The sequence below is a fragment of the Lepisosteus oculatus genome, chromosome 23 (genome assembly GCF_040954835.1).
Source record: "Lepisosteus oculatus isolate fLepOcu1 chromosome 23, fLepOcu1.hap2, whole genome shotgun sequence".
Lineage (NCBI taxonomy): Eukaryota > Metazoa > Chordata > Actinopteri > Semionotiformes > Lepisosteidae > Lepisosteus > Lepisosteus oculatus.
In genome coordinates this window covers 2,840,100-2,858,439 of record NC_090718.1, presented here as the reverse complement: position 1 = coordinate 2,858,439, position 18,340 = coordinate 2,840,100, and the positions used below count along the sequence as shown (strand labels likewise).

The window sequence follows — 18,340 nt, the reverse complement described above, 5'->3', positions numbered from 1 at the left end:
TATAAACGGCCTTTGAGAAAGGAGTTGTTGTTGTTACCAAAGTTTCCAAAGAATTGTGGAATTGAACGGACAGAGATCGTTCGGGTCTAGACGATAGAGAAAGAGCTACGGCACAAAATGCAGAAATTGTTGATCCTGTCATCAAGCAGGTTGTGAGAATAAGGATGCTTACTACTGGGGGCAAAAGTGTAGCCAAATTTGTGTGCTCAAAGTAGGGGAAGGTTTATTTTGCAATATGGTTAATGAACATTATTACTTAGAATTCACTTCTCGCTTAAATCCTGTTTATGGCTTCGATGTAACTTGGATTGAGTATTCCAGAGCCACAAGGTGGGAAGACGTGTGTGTGTCTGCGGTAACTGTAACAAAAGAGTTCTGTTTTGAAGTTCAGTTCAAAGCACTGACACTGTGTTTGACTGAATTAAGGGTTCTATCGAGAAAGTATTCTGTTACAAAACTCTGCTTACTGTATAACATTAGTCTACTATATTCTTACTTTATGTACTACTTAATATGATCAGATTACTTTTAGACTATTTCTGCAATACTATTTTCTATTACTAAAAAGCAAAGTATAGGGAACTTTAATAAAATGTAAATATTGCCTACATTTTACAAACTACACATTCGTTGTCATTCTTTATACATCAGTCTTTATTTGTTATATTGTCTTTGACAATGGATTGCCACAGAATAAATGCAGAATTCCACAGAACGCGGATTCTAACATAGAAAGACTGAAAGAAGTTAATTTTAATTTTCAGGACATTGAGTTAATTGTATTATACTGAACATAACAACAAGAAAATGTTAATAAACCCCTAGCTTACTCGATATTCTCTTATATTTGAGATCTAAAACACAAAGACAACACCATGACTGATGTCCATCACAAGACATTTTTGTCTTTGAGACAAGACAGATTATCGTTTGGATACTGCTGTACCAAATGGTTCATCTTCTCCCCAGGCTGGACCCAGTGAAATAGAGATAGTCCAGATTGGATACAACTCTGCTCTAAGCGGTCTCTCTTTTTCCCCAGACTGAACCCCGTTTGATAGGGACAGTCCAGTCTGGATGCCACTGTGCAAAACTGTGTTTTTTTCTTTCCTTTTTTCTTGTTTCTTTTCAGTTTTCACTAGCCTCACACCAATGCCTCCACCCCCCCAGACGGTGTTTGCTATGGCTTCCCCGACTCCCACATTGTTAAACTACATATTTCTTTATCTTCTTGCATTTGGAATAATTTTACACCATTATTTTGTTTCTGAATAACCTAGGCCTTGATATTCTGTCGTGTATTCTTGAATATGTCATGAATCTCTTGCCGATCTCATTTAGCATCTACGTCTACACAAGCAAAGCCAACTCTAAGGTAATAGTAGGTCCTTACTTTTAATAGCATAAGGTTTCTGTACTCTGGAACATAGATTTCACTTTCCACTTCGCTGGTGTATTGAAAAGTTCGATTTAACCTAAAAGCTAATCGAAATTAGGCTAATTCAGCCTAAAAAAATGATTTTCCAACATGAACGTAACACCTTGTTGTACCATGTAAACCAACAAATCCGGTGCTCTTGCGTCTAATTTAGTCTACTCTTGTTCAGATATCTCTAGCTCTCCTCCCTCTCAATAGTCTCTCTGATCCATTCCAGGTAATTGTCTACTTTAGTGTAGTAACCCCTCTCCTGACAGATTATTCCCCAGGACACAATGCCGTAGAGACGGAATGGACCCCTTTCTATCTCTCCTCCTGCTCCTCTCTGAAACTCTCGGAGGAAGAAGGGACCCCCACTGTCTCCACTGCAGCTATCTTTATCCTTCTCACCAGCACAGAACATGTTCTCAGTGAACATCTGCTCCAGTGGTTTTCCATCTTTGTTCTTAGAGCAGGTGTCTCTGTCCTTCACAGGGATCTCAATATACAACAGTTTCGAGCTCAGTGTGCCATGTTCTGTCCTGCCCCATCCTGAAACAAACCCCAGTCTTTCGGAAATCAGAGTCCCATCATCTTTCCTCTCGGGGAGACAGATGGGGAGCAGATGGGGTCCCAGGGGTACGCAGGATTTCAGTCTGACCAGGGCGATGTCGTTGTCATAATTGGTGCGTTTCCCAATTGTTGGGGCTTTTGGGTATCCTGGGTGGATGAAGATCTTCTCACTCTCCATAGTTACAGTGTTCTTGGAGCTCTCTATATTCTCAATGTCCGCTGTCCCCCCGTACATCAGCACACTGTCCTTGCCCTCAACCACGTGAGCAGCTGTGAGGACCCATCGGTCAGAGATCAGAGATCCTCCTCCTCTTTTATCTTCAACAAAGACCTGCCAGGGGATCTGACCCAGTTCTGCCTCTCTGCCTCCAAAGATACGGCCGAAATCAGAGTACTCATTCTCAGGCTCTCCACACACTGAGAGAAAACAGGTTGAATAAAGTAGAGAGAAATGTCCGATTATCAGAATTACAGGCCATTATCACAGTGTCTCTAACACAAAGGTAGGGATTTACAAAAGCATACTGACTGACCTATTCTCTAAACACCTTAGTATATTAACACAAACATACAACATTAACACAAACCCAGAGTATAATAACACAATCCCGTAACATTAACACATACCTGTAGCATATTGAGACAAAAATATAAACAAAGTGCCTGTTCATCAACTAAGGTTGCTGCTGGAAGAGGCGTTAGTGGGGCCAGCAGGGGGCGCTCATCCTGTGGCTCATGTGGGTCCTAATGCCCCAGTGTAGTGACGGGGACACTAAACTGTAAACAGGCGCCGTCCTTCGGATGAGAGGTAAAACCGAGGTCCTGACTCTCTGTGGTCATTAAAAATCCAGGGTGTTTCTCGAAAAGAGTAGGGGTGTAACCCCGGCATCTTGGCTAAATTTCCCCATCGGCCTTTATCAATCATGACCTCCTAACAATCCCCCTCTGTGAATTGACTTCATTACTCTGCTCTCCTCCCCACTGAGAGCTGGTGTGTGGGGAGCGTTCTGGCGCACTATGGCTGCCGTCACATCATCCAGATGGATGCTGCACATTGGTGGTGGTGGAGGGGATCCCCATTACCTGTAAAGCACTTTGAGTGGAGTGTCCAGAAAAGCGCTATATAAGTGTTAGATATTATTATTATTATTATTATTATTATTATTATTATTATTATTATAATCAGATATAGTTCAAACCAGCTAGTAATTGAATGAAGAATTCCTTAATATTTTTCCTATTACATATAAATTCCCAAATGTAACAGTAAAACAGGTCTCTTATTGGATTCAATTGATTGGGATTGACTCCTACCTGCAACACATTTGGGCAAATCCACACTGCCATTCAAAGACATCCAGTAACCCTGAGCTTCACATCTGTACACATCTGAGAAGTCAAAAGAGATGAATACGTTTTTTACAGGCAAGTGGGGGCACAGTTCACATATATATAATACTGACCATAGAGCAGGAATGTTCAGTTTTGCCAGTGTGTCTAACACAGCTTCTAAAAACACAAATCAGTTAATTTTTGGCTTAAATATGCTAATTGGACAACTTCTTCCAGCAGATCAGGTGTTTTAGAGTAAGAGACAATGTACAGACACTAGTCTTTCTAGACTGGAGAAATCAATAAAGACAGTAATACAGGCCATGGAAAAACTATCAGCTTTCTGTACAAGCTCTTACAGTTTGTACAAGCTCTTACAGAAAGACATATACTGACAATACCAAGGGCTGGACCAGTCACCCAGAGAAATTGGGACAGTCACTGAGCAACAGAGATACACTGTATTGCCGTGTTCCTGTGACTCCATTCACAGGCAGAAGCACAGAAGTAAAAAAATCAAAGGGTTACCGTCTCCCTCCAGTCTGTAATATTTGGACTCGCACTCAAACCGTATCTCGTCCTGGTACAAAGTTTTGGGGTTCTCACTGACCACTCGTAGTGTCCCATTCTTTGCCACAGGAAAGCCACAGTCTACAGCTGGAATAACAGTCAGGATAAGATTGCTGAACACATCAGGAGCTGCACAGCAAAGTATCTTCTCTGTCATCACATGTCTGGGTTTGAATCTTCTGACTTTGTGTAGTGTATGAGTTTCTTTGTTTCAGGGAGGGCTTTTGTGAGAGTTTTGTGCCATTACACAATATAGAAATGAGTCTCTGTGTTATTACAGCACCCCTACTTTAATATTATTGAGTACGCTCGTAGTATCTCAGTCTCTAGCAACTCTGCAAATCTGCAGTCCACAGCTGGAACAACAGAAGAAGAAAAATCAGGATGAGATAACAGAAGACGACAGAACCTGAACAATAAAGTGTCTGTTCTGTCTCCAGTTTCCCCGCTCTGTCTTTGTTTCGCTATGTTTGTCTTCTCTGTTGGCTCCAAATAGTCTGAGTGTGTCTCTTGGGATGTGGTGTACTGTATACCACTAGTTTAACAATTTTGTTGTTGTTGTTTTTTATTGTCAGCCATCTCCCTCCCCATCCACAAATGTCTAACAACTTTAGATGTTTTAAAAAAATCAAAGAACATCATGTAGCTTGTGTACCAGACAGTAACCAAGAAGAGTAGTTAGTTCTGAGGAAGGAGATTTCATGTTTTCAAAGCATACAAATAGCATGTTGGAAATGCTATAAAATGTTAATCTTCTGTTGACCTATTTGGTGTTACATCCGTAGCAATAGAAATCCATCCATTTTCTAACCACTTTAACCAATACAGTGTCTTGAGAGACCTGGAGCCTCTCCCTGCAAGCAATGGGCTCAAGGCAGGATGTGCCCTGGACAGGACACCAGTTCATCACAGGTCAGACAGACACAAACACTCATAATTTAAAGCAAGCTGTATCACTCTGCAGCTCACAACTGGCAACCCACTGAATCTCAGCAGGTGTGAGCCTGGACAATACCTGGATGGGAGACCTCCTGGGAAAGCTAAGGTTGCTGCTGGAAGAGGTGTTAGTGGGGCCAGTAGGGGGAGCTAAACTGAGGGTCAGTGTGGGTCTTAATGCCCCAGTATAGTGACGGGGAGACTATACTGTAAAAAGGTGCCGTCCTACAGATGAGACAAAAAAAACGAGGCCCTGACTCTCTGTGGTCATTAAAAATCTCATGGTGTTACTCGAACAGAGTAGGGGTGCCACCCAGTGTCCTGGCTAAATTTCCCCCTGGCCTTTACCAATCACAGCCTCTTAATAATCCCCATCTCTGAACTGGCTTCGTCACTCTGTTCTCCTCCCCACTGAAAGCTGGTGTGTGTGTGAGAGTACAGGTGCATCATCCAGGTGGGGCTGCACACTGGTGCTGGTGGAGGGGATCCCCATTACCTGTAGTGTCCAGAAAAGTGTTATGTAAGTGTAATTTTCCCAGAAGCCAATGAACCTAGCAATCTATCTCTGAACTATGGGAGGAAACTGGGGCACTTGGAGGAAACTCATGCAAATCTAGGGAGAACAAGTAAAATCAATGCAGACAAAACCCCAAAATAGAACCCGGAGCCCTCATACATACGCTGGCAGGTGCTATTGTCAGGCTGTAGCTGGTATCCATGGTGACAGGAACACAAGAACCCGCCTAGGTTGTTGTTACACACATGGTGACACGCCTGCCCCTTCTCGGCCTCTACAGAGCACTCGTCTATATCTGGGAGAGGAGAGAGAGAGGTGAGCACACCCGCTGACTGATTCACTCCTCCTCCATATAACACATCAACGCCGAACCACAGTGAGAGATTGTTCAGTTTGACAGACATCACAGAGATATAACATTAGTTCTGTACAACTGGGAACTGTGAATCCGTGTCGTCATGAGAGGGAGAGAGTACGAGCTACTGTGAGAACAGAAGAGCATCACAGAACTAATCAAGGAGATAAGACTGTAGAAGTATGCAGGGCAGCCTAGTGAGTCACTAATGTCAGCCAGTGAGTTCCTCAGAACAGGTTGTTAAAGTAAAATGCACTATCCCATAAGTAGGGGAAGCCCTGTGCTGTCGTAGCCCATCAATCCAGTGGGGCACAATCTCTTTGGACAAGGTCAGGCCCAGCATTCCATTCACAGTGACTGATGATCAAGTGATTTATCTGGACGTTGCTACTTACAAGCCAAAATCCTGTGGGTTGAGTTAGTTGTGGTCTGACTTTCTGGTGAGATCCTGCGTACAGTGCTGGCATAAGTTCTGAGTACTTGACCTAATATGCACAATTCACTGAGGTTCAAGGGTGGTATCGCAGCAAACACTCCAGAATTACTGTGAGCTACCATGCAACACAGGCGTAACCCCATCAGCCAGCTGTCATGCAGTGAAAATATAAGCCAAGAATCATTCTGGGGCTTCCTCCTTCCTCCAGTCCAGCAACATTTATAATTGAAGTTCACAAGATTTAAACACATTGTAAAGCTTCTGTATTATAAAAATGTTTAATGTCAGCACACTGTGAGTTGTATCCAGTGAAAATTTTTTGTAGAGCATTTCACATTCAAAGTGAACTGGAAGACTTGAACACCAAAGCAAAGACTGACCCACAGCCTGGTAGATGGCTGAGAAGCCGCTGTATCTGTGTGGTCCTGGTGACGAGTCATCTGTACTGAAGACCAGGCGGAGACTGTTGCCAGGTGACATGATGGAATAGTTGCCGGGGTGATCACCCTGGAAACTGGGATTCGGACCACAGAACACTCCGAGAAATCTCCTTCCAAACATGACCTTGACAAATAGAGAGAAAATTCACACACTAACACCATCACAGCAAACAATGATGCAAAAATTAAAGGCCTATGAAAGTGTCCAGAAACACCTGACCAAAGATAATACTACTAGATATCATCCTAGATAATCATCCGACTAGTCATCACTAGTCATAATCAATCATGACTATCCTAGAAAATCATCCTACTAGAGACATAAATGGAACTAAAAGAAGTTGATCCATTTACACCTAAGACAATTGGTCAGGACAGAGGGTCTAGAAAGTCCCTAATACTGTATAAAGGCAAAATTAACATAGAAAAAACACCACAAGAGGCACAGCTAATAAAGAGAGATTAATAACATGCTGTAAACATATATATAGACACACAATGGAGTCTCATCATGGAGAAAGCCCATCAAAGACTACTCCCAATGACAGTTGGGAAAGTTGGGAGTTAATCAGGAAGCAATGACACACCTCTAAATAACTGTGACTGAGAGTGATCACCTCTTCAATAGCACTGTGAAACAGCAATACAGTAATTATTTTTGTTTTGTTTGGGCATCAATGGGGCACATTCCAATCAACTTTATTGATGTGACAATAAAGTATTGAATCTGGGGTCTTGAATGGAGTCCATTCAGCAGTTTTCCAGTTGAGTTCCTGTCATTCTGTGTATCTCACCATGAGGGAGTCATAGTTGCAGTTGTTTGAGGGCTCAATATCAAAGTGATGAAATGTGAGGTTGAGGGTGTACCCCTGGGGTACCAACAGGTCCCATATTTCATTAAGGAATGGAGGATAAGGAGCAGGGTAACCAGGTGACTGCACTTCCCCATGCAGTACTGGGATGGACCCTGAAGTCACAACTCCCCAACACTGGAACACACACAGCAACCTGGAATGACAATGAAAAGTAATGAAAATGTAATAACACAGTGTAACCATTAACAATATACAAAAGATGTTCAAGACTAGATTAACTGTACATGAACACGAAAAACATTATGTACAAACTTTTAACACTTATTTTTAATGGGATATACTTTTAAATTGGGAAAAACTTTTGTAAATGAACATAACGCATGTTTTTTAGCCTGTTTCCTACTCACAGGCACAAACACATTGGTATTTGAACACTATTCCAGTCCCTGTCTATTTGAGTAAAAGATTCCATTAGATTAAATAGAAAAGCTTGGTGTCTCACTCACCATGGAACATTGATGAACAGCCCCATACTCTGCCTTATTTGTCGTTTCTGTTGGATCAGTCCAAATCTTCCTTTTTCCCCCCCCATGTAGCACTGCCTAGCCAAGCAGTGCTAAAAAATACAAAGACACAGTAACCGACTGCCAGATGCTACAGAAAGATCACAGTGCAGCGAGAGAGGGAGAGAAATTTATTGTTCTTACAAAACATGGCTTGGAAGAGTCACAAGTGTCTCAGACAGTGATAGACACAGCAAGAAAGGAAAGGAGTCAATGCATCCAGTATGTCGCTATTAAAAAAAACAGAATGATCTATGAGGGAGGGAAAGATAACTGGCAGAGGGGAAATGACTGTTGTATTGCAGTTTTAATGCTACAGTAGCTGTCCGATCTATTTGTTTGTTCTCGAAAGTGCAAATTCCAATCTCTGTGTATTCTGGTCTGTTAACTCTTTCAGCACCGAGTGATAGATTGTCATTCACCCTATTGTTAAGGCTGGAAGGGCAGCTTTGAAAGCACATCCAAATGAGTGTTCAATGGGGAAGTCCCTGTAAAGCACTTTGAGTGGAGTGTCCAAAAAAGAGCTATGCAAGAGTAAGGAATCATTATTATTCCATGATTGCAAATGTTTTCATTTGGTATGGTGGTATCCATAAAGATCAGATTGTTCAAAAGTACCTAAAAGGTGGACCCAAGGATCTTATCAAATCAAAACTCATGTCTACGGTATTGGACAGCGCAGGAGACTTCATTGTAGGATTTTCAACAGCTTTACCCCACCCATGTTATTGACTGGGTCCCCTCCCAAGCCAAGAATAGCCCTTGGATCCAATCAGTAAATCCTGGACTCACAACCGCACTCCATTGGTGCTTCCCTACTACCCTAACACCCTCTCTTTCCCCAGGACTATAAATGACAACTTCCCCAGCTTACAGGATGATCCCTCCACTAGTACACCATTTTTCTGACCGCCCCATCATCTCATATCGCCGACCACCTACTCTACTGAACCTTCTTGAGCACGATTCCCTTGACCGCCCTCAGCAATCATCCACACCAGGCACTTTCCCCAGCAATAGAACACATTGCATCACCTGTCAATATATATCCAACACTACGCACAACACAACGCTACTGTATGCAGCAACCTTACTTACTGCATCTCTTGCAGAAAACGCCCGGCTATTTACATTGATGAGACAGTTTCCGGGAACATGTCCGGGCTGTGAGGATCAAAGATCTCTGCAAGCCCACAGTTTCCCACTTCACGCTGATCTCTCCACCTGCATTCTCACAGAAGAGTTTCAGAACTCCCATTGCAGAAAGACATTCAAAACCAAAACTATCCTGAAACTAGGATCACACCTTCTCTCTTCTCTCAGCGACAGACTCATTTCCTTCTTATCCTTTCTGTTCATTTGCAGGCTTTCACACCTCCCCTCAACCATCTTTAGTTCATCACTGCTTCTCTCCTGCTTCCACCTCCTCTCTTCATTCACACATTCTTTATCATCTGCTGGTTTTCCTCTCTCCCTTACACCTCCACAGCCTAAACATATTCAGCATGGAATAAACCTTTACTTGCTCCTTTACAGCTTTCCAACAGATAGACTTTAATGCAGCCTACACAGACCAATATCGAAAAGACTACCACCTCGAGCTCTGTGAAACCTCTTTTATACCCAAATATTCCACTAAAGAACACCATGTGAGAATGCTAAATTTACCACCAACAATCTCCTACATTAAATAATTAGCACCTGTGTGTATTTTCAACTGATAGAGGCCTCTAATGACTCTAACTCTGCCGGTCTCTATTGGCAGGTTGGCTGCTATTGCAATACTCGCCTGCCACGCTGCTTTCCAGATCCTCAGTATGAATCAGCTATTCATAATGTAATCTTTGTTCATTTGGAAATCATGTATAAAAAACATTTGACAAAGAAGCTGCTTTTGTTGCCGCAAGCTGCAGAAAAGTGGAACTTAAATGATGGTGAATAATAAGTGATTAGAAGAGAGAGCTACAACAAAATGTAGAAATGTTAATCATGCCTTCAACCAGGGTGCAACAGTTAAGGTGCATACTTTTGGAGGCAATAATATGGCAAAAATTGTCACACTCGAAGCTTAGATTTTACCATTTTTTTACCATTCATACCATACGTTTCAAGATTGGGTGGACAGGGATTGTGAGAGGAATTTCCACCTCTGACAACTGACACTTTATTCAGCTGAGTGAAGGGTTAATGTCTGTGGTGCTGGTAGGCTTATGTTCAGAAAACGTTTTGTCACAGAACACTGATTATTTTATGACACTTCTATAAGTTAAATGATCACATTACATATAAAGTATATATATACAAAGTACTTCTGGCATACCATTTTCTGTTACTAAAAAGATCAGTATTAAGAAGTGAAATAAAACGTAAATATTGCCTACATTTTATGTACCACAATTTTACTTTAAAACTCCATTTTTATTTGTTATAGTGCCCTTTGCAATAATTTACCACAAACCATTAATTCTAAAATGGCAGCCTGTTTGAATTTATTTTTATTCTCTTGACACAGGTGATTGTACTATCTTTTCCACTGCGCAGAGAAAACGATTGTGAACCCCCCGGGCTGGTGGGAATTCTTGTTTGAGACCTAATATCTATTTAAGTCTTCAACCCCAAATTCCTGGTTCCATCAGTGATGGGTCCTGAGACAGCAAAGCAGACCAAAATTATGATGCTCCCACCACCGTGCTTGACAGTGGGGCTGGGGATCTACTGATAGAAGACATGTTGAAGTGTCTGAAGGGTGCCATGAGCTGCTATATCTAAGGATTCACATACTGTATGTATTCTTAGTTTGTGTTTGTGGTATTTGTTTATCTTAATCTTTTATTAAGACATCCATGAAGATCTAATTACGTTTTATGTCTGAAACATATGGGGAATATGGCCAATCTAAGGGGCTGGGTAAACTTTTTCTCAGCATTGTATATAGAGCATCAAAAGAAACATGAATTCACTAAGTTATTTGCAGGACAATGACAGAAACAAATGTAGCATGTTCACTTATATTGATATTGAATGCACATGGCACAGATCAATTCATTATGCTGATTAACATGAGTCATCACCAGCTTGTCTACTGAGAAGTTGTAGGCCATGAGTTCTGTGACCAACATTGGAAACGATATAGGATGTCTTGGGTGAATCTGTCTCATTCCCCTCAAAGATGCCACATAGACTCAAGTCTATCAAAAAGGACATCCTACTTGTTTATTACAATCTAGTTGTGGACAACATTCCTCTCCTCTTTCTCTATGATCTCTCTGATCCAGTCCAGGTAATTGTCCACTTTAGTGTAGTAACCCCTCTCCTGACAGTACAGCCCCCAGGACACAATGCCATAGAGACGGAATGGACCCCTTTCTATCTCTCCACCTGGTCCTCTCCGAAACTCTCGGAGGAAGAAGGGACCCCCACTGTCTCCATAACAGCTATCTTTGCCCTTCTCACCAGCACAGAACATGTTCTCACTGAAAGTCTGATAGAGAGGCCTTCCGGTTTTCCTCTTGGAGCAAGGGTTTTTGTCTATCACAGGGATCTGGGTGTACAAAAGTCGTGAGCTTATTGTGCCATGCTCCGTCGTGCCCCATCCAGAAACATATCCAACTCTCCCCGGGATCACTGTCCCATCGTCTTTCCTCTCGGGGAGACAGATAGGGAGCAGATGGGGTCCCAGCGGTACGCGAGATTTCAGTCTGACCAGGGCGATGTCGTTGTCATAATTGGTACGTCTTCCTCTTGTTGGGGCTTTTGGGTATCCTGGATGGATGAAGATCTTCTCGCTCTCCAAAAACACAGTGTTATTCGAGTCCCCTAAATGGTCAATGTCCACTGCCCCCCCATACATCAGCAGACTGTCCTGCCCCTCAACCACGTTAGCGGCTGTGAGGACCCATCGGTCGGAGATCAGTGAGGCTCCTCCTCTCGGAGTTTCAACAAAGATCTGCCAGGGGATCTGACCAGCATCTGCTGCACTGCCTCCAAAGATACGACCAAAATTAGAGTGCTCAAACTCAGGCTCTCCACACACTGAGAGAAAAGGAAAGAGTAAAGGAAGAACGGTCAGAATTTCAGAAAATTATCACAAAGACAAAGGTAGGGATTCATACATGCATGTTGACTGATTATCCTTTTAAGGACCATAGGATGTTAATGCAAATATATCATGTACAGGTATGCATGTACTGTTGACTACAAATATGCAGGGTATGAAAACAGACCTCTATTATATTAATACCAACCTGTTGAACATAAATAAGCCGTTCAATATAGTGTATGGACAAAGATATTAACACAGACCTGGAGGCCATCTCGAAAAGATGTTAATATACTATATTGTAGTTTAATAAGCTTCAGTATATTAACACCAACCTGTTCTATACAAACACAACCCTATAGTATGTAAACAAACCTATAGTGTATCTACATATATTAAGGATCACCTACAGTACATCAACACAAACCAGAAGTATATTAACCCAAAGCTACAGTATTTAACCACAAGTCGGTTGTTTATTAACACAAAGCTACAGTATATTAACACAAACCTGTATTACAGCAAAGAGAAAGAGTGAGAATACTATGAAACAGAAAACCTTTCTAGTTCAAGAGTCACTAGTAATAACTAAATAAAATGCTTAGTGTATTTCCTGGTTTTTGCCCGTTCCCCAGCCTTGGTAATACAGCAGGTGCCTCATTGGATTAAATTGTTTAGTATTGATTCCCACCTGCAACACATTTTGGAAAAGCCCGATTGCCATTCACAGACCTCCAGTAGCCCTGAGCTTCACATCTGTACACCTCTGAGAGAGAGAAACAGGGTGAGATTAATAAACACAGCAAGCACTCAAAGATTACCATAGACCCTAAAAAACCCAAAGAAGCATTCCAACTTGCCAGCACTGTAAAATAAACTGCACCAGGCACAAGGAATCTCAGCCCTGTGAACGGAGTTTCTTTAATAGTTAGCTATGACAAACAGCATTAGCAATACATTGTTAATGCCGCTTGTCATTAGCAATACATTGTTAATGTCGCTTGTCATAGCTATGGGTTTAAGTGATTGAGAATGTGAAGTATACTCTTTCTGCTGACACAGTATCTTTCAAAGAAAAGTTATCATTGAACAATAAAAGGCGATCTCTAAACATTTCTCTCTGTAAATCTGGAGTCATATTTTGCAGAGGTTTGGGAGCCAAACTCTTAACCTCAAAGCCCCCAAAGCAGCTTATAGAGGCTGTGTTGCTATAGTTATTTAACAGGATACAATTAAACCTGCTTCGTGCAACCGAATATCCTGACTGTTGTCATCATGTTTACAAAAGTTATCAGGTTAACTGAGTAATCTCGCTTTGTGAAACAACTCCCCACTCTTATTAACATAAACCTGAAGTAAATTAACACAGAATATTAAAATTGACTTATTATCTATAAACATATCTGCAGTGTATTAACACATATCCATAGTATTATCTTTTTGTATATAAACACAAACCTATAGCATACAAACAGCTTTATAGTGTATTAACACAGACATTAACATGTTGTAAGTGTGAACATACAGTACCTTATAAGCAAGCGCTCTGTACATTATGCTTATATAAGGTCGTGTAAGCTAAATGTAAGTTCTGGCTTAGCTGCGTAGACCCAGGAGAAACAGTAAAGACAAATACATCTATACAACAAAGAGACACAGTCAGGCTGCAGTCAGAAAGAGAAACAGAATGAGGCACAGTTGTAAAAACGGAGGCACAGACGAAAAGGCAGAAAAAAAAACTCATACCGTCTCCCTCCAGCCTGTAATATTTGGACTCGCACCCAAACCGGATCTCAGCCTGGTACACGGTTTTGGGGTTCTCCGTGACGACTCGACAATGATTGTTCTCCGGTATTTTTGGGTAGTCACACTTCACAGCTAGAACCGCAATATCAAACATCAGGGCATCACACAGGACAACAGAATTATCAGTGCATTGCAATGTAATGCCTGCAGAAAGGGCCTGCATAGATACTTATGTTCCTGGGGGAGAGCTCAGTCCATATGCTTATGCAGTAGTCAGACACCAAAACCCCAACAAAGTGATAGGGTTTCATTAATATTTAAAGAATGAAGGAGGGAAAAAAAAACAAGGAAAAGCTTAACATTTTTCTCCAGATACTGCCCATTGCAAAGAGATATTGTGTCGAGAGATCTATCACCCGGTGTACTGTGTTCTGAATATCTGTTTCTCTGCTGTATTGTTTCTGTCCACATGTTCGAAACCTGCACCCAATACTCAGACGCTGAGTCAAAACTTGAGTTTTCAAGTAATATTGTTGAGGTTAGAGGTGTAATGAACACCAGGGAGCTCAAGGATTTGGTCACTTTGCGAAACAGAACAGTGTGGTCCAACTCAGCAGCTGGAGAGCTGGTACCTCCATGTTATCAGTCCTTCTGAACTCCAAATAATAATAAGAAGAAGAAGAAGAATCCTTACACTTACACAGTGTTTTTTTGCTGGACACTCCACTGAAAGCACTTTTACAGGTCACGGGGACTCACCTTGTTCCTCACCAGTGTGCAGCCCCACCAGGATGATGCTCCAGTACTCTCCCCACACACCAGCTCTCAGTGGGGAGGAGAACAGAGTGATGAAGCCAGTTCAGAGAGGGGGGTAATAGGAGACCAAGATGGGTAAAGACCAGGGTGAAATTTGACCAGGACACTAGGGTAACACCCCTACTCTTTTCAAGAAACTCCCCGGGATATTTACCGACCACAGAGAGTCAGGGCCTCGGTTTTACGTCTTCTATGAAAAACAAGCCCTGTGAAGCACAAACGATGAAACCCACCGCATTTGTCAGTGCTGCATTTGTGCTGGTTTGTTTCCTTGAAAGTAACGCTTGTGTGTCTTGGAGGGGAGGTTGCCCATGGTGGAGGTGCCTGCAGGGGTGGGCAGTGGTTGATTTTGCGCTTAATATCAGGACATTAGGAACCACACAGACCAGCAACCTTAGCTTTCCCAGGAGGTCTCCAATCCGGGTACTGACCAGTCTCACACCTGCTGAGCTTCAGTGGGGCTGGCAGGTGTGAGCTGCAGCGTGACATATCTGATGGTTTCTTATTGGCTTTACTGGACCAACTGAATAACTGCAGCACCTTCTTCATGTGCTGCTGCTTTCAATAGACCTAGAAAACCCACAGACATATGTAAAGCAATGGCACTTATGTGCCGGACAACAGCAAAGGAAAGGGGACCTAGAGGTGAAAAGAGCATTTGGAACACGGTAGTTTTTAGAACACATGTACACTATGCTGCTCATCTTTCACTCTCTCTGTACGTACGCTTGCAGGTGCTGTTGTCAGGCTTTAGCTGGTATCCACGGCGACAGGAGCACACAAACCCACCCAGGGTGTTGTGACACAAATGGTGACACGCCTGCCCCTTGTCTTGCTCTTCAGAGCACTCATCTATATCTGAGAGAGAAGAGAGAGGGAGGTGAGCACACCTACTGACTGACTCTCTCCACCTCTGCCATACATCAACAATGAGCCAAGAGAAAGAGAGAATGTTCAGTTTGCATTTGATAGACGTTAAAGTGAAAGGATGGAATATTGGTTCCCTGCACTAATGAGCTGTGAACCCAAATCCTTACAAGGGAGGGAGTATCAGCTGCCATTAGGCCTGAAGAGCTTAGCAGAACTTCGCAGAACTGAACACTGACACGAGTCCAATGAGCTTTAAGAGTCATGCAACTTCACACCCAGGAGATTTCTCCTTGTCAATCACCTGAAGACTAGCCTAGCTAGCCACACATTTCAGACAGTGAGCTCCTCAGAATTGGCCCTTCAATTCCGCCATGCCCTGCATACAAAACACTACTACCTCCACACCTATCTCCCAGCCCCACAATGAGGGAAGACCTGCAGTTCATGTCATAAACCAACATGGTCACAGTCCATCCACAAACCTCAATTCTTTACGGTCAAGGTTCAATCCAAGACTCCACCATCCTACCAGATCATGTACTGGCATGTCAGCAATGATACAAAATGCAGTGCGGACATTAGACATGCATGTCTCATCTGGAATTCCTGCTGCACTATAGCTCATAGCTGGTATAGGACATAAAAATATGGTTGTGGTAGGCCAGACTATGAAGGACTGAATATCCAGTAGACCAGGCACTAGAGGCTGCTAAAGGCCCCTATTCACTGTATAGAGTCACACTGGGTGAAGTAAGTTAATGAAATGATTGGTGAAGGTTTTAGAGGGAGCTTTCTTACATAGCATTGCTGTTATGAGAGTTATTGCAAGGCTTCCATGTTTCACAAACATTTCTCTTTACTATTAAACCTCATCATATTGGGAAATGCATCCAGTAACAGAAGCAATTACCATTTTTCAAAACATAAGTAACCTGGAAGATTTTAACACAAACACAAACATTAGACTGACCCACAGCCTGGTAGGTGGCTGAAAACCCCTTGTGTGATCCTGGGGATGAGGAGTCTGTCTTGAAAACAAGGCGCAGACTGTTGCCGGGTGACTTGATGGAATAGTTGCCAGGGTGATCAGCCTTGGAAACATGATTCTGACCACAGAACACTCCCAGAATTCTTTTCTTATGAAGAACCTAGACAGAAAGAGAGAACAGTAAAAATGCTCATAGAGACGCACCAAACAAAGATGCATAAATTAAGGACTAAGGAAAGAGTCTGGAGAAACATCCGGCAGAGATTATACACACCCACTTACAGTCTGACATCTAACCTAAGACATACTGTATGCTCAGGACTGAGAATTTAGAAATATCTAATATAGACCTTAAAGACTGCATTAACATAAAACAACCACCACAATAACAGAGACACATCTTACAAAAGAGAGATTGTGATATACAGTAAACCTTAGAGACACAATTGAATTTGTTCATCAGTTTTTCTAATAGATTTCTTGTCATATATGCTGTGTATCTTACCATGAGGGAGTCATAGTAGCAGTTCTTTGAGGGCTCAATATCAATGTTAGTGAATGTGAGGCTAAGGGCGTACCCCTGGGGTACCAACAGGTCCCATATCTCATTGTGAGAGGGAGGATAAGGAGCAGGGTAACCAGGCGACTGCACTTCCCCATACTTTACTGGGGTGGACCCTGAAATCACTGCTCCCAAATACTGGACCATACACAGAAACCTGGAACAAGAATGAGGAGTAATAAATGTAATAACGCAGTAACCATACACAACAGAATCACTTAGAACGTTTAGCTGTCCTCTATCCCCAAAACAGCACAAAAGACACAGTAATGAGGCTTTAATTAGCAGTATTGAAACTAGGGTTCTGTATTAACACCCAACATCATACTCACATGTACCCACCTAGTAATAACAGGTAAGCAAGTATATTTAATGCGGGTGAAAAAAGAAAAAGTACAGATTAGAAACAACAACAATAAAGCAATAACAGTCAGATGAGTATATCCACAAAACAAAATTATGTATTTTTTTTGCATGTATTACTCAAAGACATAGAAAATATGTAGTGTGACTATACTTTGTTTTAATTGTTTGGCCATGTTTGACTGATAAGATTAAAGACACATATTTAAACATATAAAACCAGAGTGTCTCACTCACCATGTCACATGGTTGAACAGACTCATACTCTTCACCGTTTGTGCTTGATCACTGCAAACACTCCTTTTCCATGCAGCACTAATATTACAGCTCGGGCAGTTAATACAGGGCAGTGTCATTATCTAAAGCAATGTGTTGTCCTTCCCAAAGACCGAAAGGAACAAAATCAATAAATAGGTCTAACTGAGTCAAAAATTAACTTCAGGGTGAGAACATAAAGGAGAGAAAGACAAAGATACAGAGGTGGACTGAACGACGCTACAGTACATTAAAATGACAGTGGAAGAAAAGGGGAGAAGGTGATGGTATATTATCCACAGATAACAGGGACTGGGACAGAGGCGTATCGTGTCTCACACAAGGAGAAAAGACAGACAGGGCAAGAGAAACACAGTGAGAAACCAGGGTCAATTTCCTTACTGAATAAAAGAGAGCAAAGTAAGAGAGGGAAAGTGAGATGGGAGTACAGGCTGTTATATTTCAGTTTTTGATATCACATCCATTTGTTTGTTCATTAAAGTGCAAATTCCACTCTCTGTGTATTCAGGACTGTTAACCCTTTTATCTCCATGCTAAACACTTCTACTGATCTGGTCAAATGTGCAGGTAGAGCTTAAAATCATGATCTACAAATATCACAGACGCAGACCGTGAAGAAATATGACAGAGTTCAAGAAAAATAAAATAGAATAAATATGGAATCACTTGAGAACAGGTAGAACCAAACCACCAGTCCACCTGAAACCCAGAACAGAATGATTCCTA

At 42.0% G+C, this 18,340-nt stretch overlaps 2 protein-coding genes across 2 annotated transcripts; both read right to left on the bottom strand.

The window, feature by feature from the left end:
* Positions 1–549: 549 nt before the first annotated feature.
* On the bottom strand, positions 550–7,348 carry LOC102688416 (complement C1s subcomponent-like). Its single transcript, XM_069182696.1, has 6 exons — positions 7,164–7,348; positions 6,517–6,700; positions 5,509–5,640; positions 3,851–3,979; positions 3,305–3,379; positions 550–2,407 (listed from the first exon to the last, which is right to left on the bottom strand). Exons 2-6 carry the CDS (start codon positions 6,695–6,697, stop codon positions 1,614–1,616), a joined length of 1,311 nt encoding a protein of 436 aa, XP_069038797.1. The 5' UTR covers positions 6,698–6,700; positions 7,164–7,348; the 3' UTR covers positions 550–1,613.
* A 146-nt stretch (positions 7,349–7,494) lies between these two features.
* On the bottom strand, positions 7,495–17,978 carry LOC138224699 (complement C1s subcomponent-like). The gene is made up of 8 exons (XM_069182695.1): positions 17,576–17,978; positions 16,919–17,132; positions 16,396–16,573; positions 15,282–15,413; positions 13,740–13,871; positions 12,685–12,759; positions 7,898–11,986; positions 7,495–7,584 (listed from the first exon to the last, which is right to left on the bottom strand). The coding sequence occupies exons 1-7, from the start codon at positions 17,692–17,694 to the stop codon at positions 11,178–11,180; spliced, it is 1,659 nt and encodes a 552-aa protein (XP_069038796.1). The 5' UTR covers positions 17,695–17,978; the 3' UTR covers positions 7,495–7,584; positions 7,898–11,177.
* Between the last annotated feature and the right edge of the window lie 362 nt (positions 17,979–18,340).